Consider the following 6709-nt stretch of genomic DNA (forward strand, 5'->3'; position numbering starts at 1 on the left):
AAATATTATTTTGTGTTATGAAAGTTATTATCTTTTATTTAGATGGATTGGAAGTTTAAATTGGGCTTAATGTCCGTTATATATACTTCTTCTCACCCTTCTCAAGATTTGAACGCTATACCTTATAACATAAAACTCTCACATTTTGACCATTTCAATGTCTCCTTGCGACCGAAGCAAGAGATTTTCTTTAATTTCCATCCATCTATGACTAAATATTTTGATTTGATAATATTTTTCGAAACTAGATGAAAACATTATATATTATAACTACTGAATTTTTCTAATTTTAGGCATCTCAATAAAACTAAAGTGATGTGATAAGTTTAATACTTCATGCTTGACCTTGTGCATAACACATTCTTTCATTGTTTTTTTTTTCTTTTGAGAAATGATCCTGTAGATAATTAATAGATCTCTCTTTTTTTTTCTTTTTTTTTTTAGCTTAAGTTTAATATGAAAACTATGGAGTACATATTAACAAGAATTTTTCTACTGCTTATATCCCCATTCATTTTAAAACTTAATTAAGCTAGTCAAGACTAAAAGAAACTTTAGCATATAGTGGTGGGCTATTGATGAGCAGCGCACATAATTGCTATGCATGCTAGTGAAGAGGAAATCAAGGAAAACATGTTAATGTGTCTGCTCGGTTGATGAGTTGAAAGCCTACCTAGGCTTTGAATCACTGGTCATAATAAATTATTGTAGGAATTTTATTTCTAGATATACAATATTATTTTTTTGGTGAAGTGCATGTGGTAAATAGGTCACACCCATCATATATTTTAGTAAATATAAAATTCAGCTAATCACGTTTTACATGCTAAAAATGAGCGTATGAACATGTGAAGGAACATATTTTCTTCTAATTATATTGACTTTAGTGGCTGATCTAGATGTAGTTCTGTGGAATATTGAAATTTTAAAAATCAAAAGTACTTATAACAAATTAAATATTTATCTCTAGCAAAATAGTACTTGACTCTCACTCTTAAAAAACAAAATAAACTTGAAAAATCTAAAACTTTCATGCAAAATAAAATAAAATAAGACTATAATGAGATGCGAGAAAGTGTTTCTTTCAATTTTTTTTTAAATGAACATTATTTGAAACAGTTATTTATTATATTAATTGTAAATTTATGTGTATTTTAATTATACATATAGGAAATATAAAAATACTTCTGCTTTATGTTTGATAGAGATTTTGAATTTGAATTTATATGAATTTGAATAAAATGTAATATAAAATTATATTAAGTATGATTAAAATTCATTCAAATTCAAATATAAAATTATCAAGTACTACTTTAATTTAATATTATTTATACCAAAGAAAATTTCTAGGTATGTGCCGTTAATGCTCATGATGAAAGAAGCTTCGTGGATTTGGCAAGTCTTTTCCCATGACTTTCCGCACAGCGCACATGTCACACCAAAGCAAAAGGTCAAATGTATCTCCAAGGTCAAATGTATCTCCATATACATGCAATGAGCAATAATGCGTAGATGCAAACTGACGACCCTCGCACTAAACCACTTCCCTCTCTCTCTCTCTCTCTCTCTATATATATATATATATATATAATTCATATATATACATACGCCGGCAAGTTCAAGAGCAAGCCAAAGTACTGAGAATAAACACGTACACCCTTAACAAAGAAATTAAGAAAGAATGAAGAAAGCAGAGCTGATGTTTATCCCATTTCCGGCCGTCGGCCACATCGTGTCCATGGTCGAGATCGCGAAGCTCCTCACCCATCGCTACCCCCACCTCTCCGCCACCGTGCTCATCATCCACACTCCCTTCCCGTCTATGGCCGACTCATATATCAAATCAGTCTCCGCCGCTTCCACCGGCCACGGCGGCATCAAATTTCTAAACCTCCCTCCCCCACAACAAACCCCTGACGATCCGCCTGCTTATAAATCCTTCGACGCCATTGTCAGCCCCAGCATACCCAATGTCCGAGCCGCCGTCGCCGAACTCAGTGCCTCGCCAGACTCCGCCCCTGTGGCCGGGTTCGTCGTCGACATGTTATGCACCCTGATGATGGACCTGGCAAAGGAGCTGGGTCTGCCTTCCTACGTGTTCTTCCCATCCGGCGCTGCTGTTCTCGGTCTCGTGCTCCATTTCCAAACCCTTCGCGATGACCATCACCGGGACATCACTGAGCTCGTCAATTCAGACGCTGAGTTGATCATCCCTGGTTTCGCCAATCCAGTTCCGGCTAGCGTGCTGCCCTTTGCGGGGGTGGACAAGGACGGTGGGACAACGGCTTTCCTTAACAGCGCCAAAAGATTCAGGGAATCAAAGGGTATTTTAGTAAACACGTGCGTGGAGTTAGAATCCTATCCTATCAACACACTCAATACTAATATTACAGATGGAACTCCACCCATTTACCCGGTGGGACCCATACTCAATCTAACCGATGGTGCACAAAAGGGGTCTAGCATCATGTCGTGGCTCGATGATCAACCCCCATCATCAATTGTGTTCCTATGCTTTGGAAGCATGGGGAGCTTTAACGTGAACCAAGTAAGAGAGATTGCACTTGGGTTAGAGCTCAGTGGGCATCGGTTCCTCTGGTCATTACGAAGGTCCCCACCATCAACAGTTAAAAATAAGATTGTGTTTCCAACTGATTATGACAACCCCGAAGAGGTACTACCCGAAGGGTTCTTAGAGCGAACAGCTGGGATTGGGAAGGTTATTGGATGGGCACCACAAGTGGCTGTTTTGGCCCATAGAGCAGTAGGAGGATTTGTGTCACACTGCGGATGGAACTCAATATTGGAGAGCATGTGGTATGGGGTGCCGATTGCAACATGGCCAATGTATGCAGAGCAACAACTAAATGCGTTCGCGATGGTGAGGGAACTAGGGCTAGGGGTGGAGATCAGAATAGATTACAAGAAGGACAGTGGCGATTTGGTGAGTGCGAATGAGATAGAGAAAGGGATAAGGCGTGTAATGGAGGGAGATGGTGAAGTGATTAGGAAAAATGTTAAGGAGATGAGGGAGAAGATTAGGAAGGCTCCAACAAGGGATGGGTCTTCGTACATATCTTTGGGACAATTCATCGAACAAGTGATGTGCGATTAATGTGGGGACTGATAGAATTTGGGTAAGAGGAAAGAAGATGGGGAAATGTCAGTTTGTTGCAAGGATTAATGTCCTTTGATTGATTTCTAGGAATACTAAAGTGTTGAATTTAATAATTAGTCTTTGTGTCAATCAATAATGTCATGCATTCAGTGGGCAATCTTCTTAGTTATTTCAGGATGCTGATCAAAATGAATCAATGTAGCTCTCAATTAAATTCAAATTCTATAATTCAAGGGAGTTGCCTCATGCTTACAACAACCATATATTTTCAAGAAATTATTAGGTTAATTATGTTGCATAACCAAGTGATCCCATTTTAAACCACTAACATTTCGTTTTTATTACCAACCTTCACCATATCATCCAATCTCTACATCAATGGAATGCCTCTTAGCCTCCATTTGTCAAAAGATCAACATATCATCAATCCTAAATCTTTTTACAAAATTTCCTATTTTTGCCTATGATTTTTTAGTTTTTTAAAAAATCGAATTTAAAATTAATATGAAAGCAAGGTTCTTTAAAATGTTAATTGGTGAGAGATTTCTTATGTATATGATGTTGGAGACAATTTTGACCATCTACATGTAGTCAATGCTAATCTTAGCCCATGTAGCTAAGTATAATTATCACACTAATCTACTAGCTACTTTTAGTAGGAGTGCCAATTCTTATTAAAACTAGAAGGGCAATTAGAATTACTTTAGAACTCAAAAGAAGAAATTAATTTTAGTTAATGAAAAGAAATAAGGTTATATTAAGTGCAGATTCAAACACTAAATTTGAATTTGTGTAGATTTGGATGAAATTAAGTATAATTTCATATTTCATTAGTGCATACTGGTCAAATCCATATAAATTAAAATCGATGTTTCAAATTTCAAACTTGTAAACATAGGTAAGAGGTAAATAGGTAAAAACCATTAAATGGCGATCAAGGAACTCTACGCCCTTACAAATACAATTGTTTGATGAAGCTCTAATGCTACTTTCTAAAAGATGAATAACTAAAATCACTTTGCTTTCAAAGAATTCCTTTCACACTATGCCCTATTTTTATTCAACTAGTTAGGGTTGGAAGTAGTGGATAAATGGAGGAGAATTCCTTTCACACTATGCTTTATTTTAATTCAACTAGTTAGGGTTGAAAGTAGTGGGTAAATAGAGTAGTACACTATATGTTATATAATACTTTATATTTGTAATTTGTACCTCACGCGATGTCTGAGGCGCCAAATGTCAACTAGGAGCATGATAACATAAAGCCTTTATTATTTTAAAATATAAAGTTATTATATTAGTTTTTTAAATTGAAATAGCTAGAAATAACACTTATTAATGTATAAAAAATAAGAATAGTATTAAGTATGTCACAATGTAAAAGAAAGCAATCAAAACTGTAAAGTACTTTTGGCACTTGATAAAGAAAATAAAAATTAGTAAGTTAAATGATATATTAAATGAAAATATTCGTAAGGCAATAGATGACATAAAATATGAACATAAACTATCATACCAAACCTTCTTATTGTAGAACCGTAATTTCAAACTTGATTGCAACATCGTAAATAATGACAATTAATTCTTTTTATTTAAGTTTACCTAATATACTAATCAATTGGAAGTAATTAGGTGACCTAATTACATTGGGGGGGAAAAAAGGTTGGGTGAATTTGTAGAATCTTTTAAATCAAGTTTGAATGTCTATTTAAAAAGAAAAATGTTAAAATTAAGGAAGTATGGATCAAATCAAAACTAAAGATATACCTAAATTAAAAAGACCTAAGAAGGTTTGGGTACCAAAAGTAACACCTTGAAACCCTTCTTGTAGGTGTGTTTTAGGACCACTCCATCAAAAGACAAATGGTACTTGGACAGTAGGTGTTCAAGGCACATGATCAGAGACAAATCAAAATTTACCACATTAACGCTAAAAGATAGTGGACATGTCACCTTCGGAAACAATGCTAAAGGTAAAATTATTGGTATAAAAAATGTAGGTAAAGAACCCTCATTAATTATTGAGGATGTTTTATTGGTAAATAGGTTGAAACATAATCTACTTAGCATTAGTCAATTAAGTGATAAAAGCTTTGATGTAATCTTTAAACAAGACAAGTAAGTATTTGAAAATCGTGAAAAGCATGATATCCTATTCATTGGAAATAGGGTTGAAAATGTGTATTGCATAAACTTTAAAAATCTAATATCTCAAGAAGCCACATGCTTAACAGCCATGAATGAAGCCAGTTGGCTATGGCATAGAAGACTAGGATATGCGAGTATGAATTTATTATCTAAATTAGCTAAAAAGAACTTAGTTAAAGGTCTACCTAGCACAAAGTCCGCAAAAGACAAAGTTTGTGATGCTTGTCAACTTGGGAAGCAAACTAAAACAAGTTTTAAAAATAAGAAACATATTTTCGCTATTATACTCTTGGAACGTATCCATTTAGATTTATTTGGTCCTACTAGAACACAAAGTATAGGAGGAAAGTAATATGCTTTCGTCATTGTTGATGACTACTCCAGGTTTACTTTGGCACTCTTCTTAACCTCCAAAGATGAAGTTTGCAAGATGCTAATCTGTTTGTGTAAGAAACTCCAAAATGAAAAGGGATATGGAGTTCTAAATATCAGAAGTGATCAAGGAAGAGAATCAAAAATAAAATGTTGAAAATTCTATGATGAATATAGAATAACCCACAATTTTTTGGCTCCTCGAACTCCTCAACAAAATGGAGTTGTTGAAAGGAAAATTAGTTCACTTAAAGAAATGGCTAGGACTATGTTAAATGAACATAATTTACCTAAGTACTTTTGGGTTGAAGCGGTAAATACCGCTTGTTCTATGATGAATAGAGTCACTCTTAGATCAAGCTTAGAAAGGACTCCCTATGAACTATGGAAAGGTAGAAGACCCAACATATCTTACTTTCATGTATTTGGATGTAAGTGTTTTATATTAAATGACAAAGAGGACTTGGGAAAATTTGATGTGAAATCAGGCAAAGGAATAATCTTACGATATGCATTGAACAGTAAAGCCTTTAGGATCTAAAACAAAAGGACTCTCACAATCATATAATCAATATATGTAACTTTTGATGAAGCAAATCCATTTTCTAAACCATCTAACATTGAGGAAGCTGAAATAAAGAAAAGTTTAGAAGACTTAGAAATAAAAGAAGTGAACAATGAGAATAAGGAATTGGGCTCAACTTCAGATAATACACCTAAAGATCAATCCGAACTACCTAAAGAATGGAGGTCTGTAAGAAATCACCCAAAGGATCAAATCATTGGTGAACCTTCACGAGAAGTATCTACTAGATCCTCTCTAAATAATATGTGTAGTTAATTATGCATTCCTATCTCAGGAGGAACCCAAGAACATAGAAGAGGCATTAAGTGATGACTCTAGGATAATAGCCATGCAAGAAGAATTAAATTAGTTTGAAAGAACTAAAATTTGGAAGCTAGTTCATAGACTTGACGATCATTCAGTAATTGGAACCAAATGGGTGTTTAGGAATAAAAAGGATGAAAATGGCATTATAGTGCGTGACAAGGCTAGACTCGTAGCTCGAG

At 34.6% G+C, this 6709-nt stretch overlaps 1 protein-coding gene across 1 annotated transcript; it reads left to right on the top strand.

Moving 5' to 3' along the window:
- The first annotated feature begins 1681 nt into the window (after positions 1–1681).
- LOC131160758 (anthocyanidin 3-O-glucosyltransferase 2-like) lies at positions 1682–3115 on the top strand. Its single transcript, XM_058116640.1, has one exon. It carries the CDS (start codon positions 1682–1684, stop codon positions 3113–3115), a length of 1434 nt encoding a protein of 477 aa, XP_057972623.1.
- Positions 3116–6709: the final 3594 nt, after the last annotated feature.

The sequence above is a fragment of the Malania oleifera genome, chromosome 7 (genome assembly GCF_029873635.1).
Source record: "Malania oleifera isolate guangnan ecotype guangnan chromosome 7, ASM2987363v1, whole genome shotgun sequence".
NCBI lineage: Eukaryota > Viridiplantae > Streptophyta > Magnoliopsida > Santalales > Ximeniaceae > Malania > Malania oleifera.

Bases quoted from the DNA above. Each gene is read 5' to 3' on its own strand.
- LOC131160758 (XM_058116640.1), top strand. From the start codon at position 1,682: ATGAAGAAAGCAGAGCTGATGTTTATCCCATTTCCGGCCGTCGGCCAC.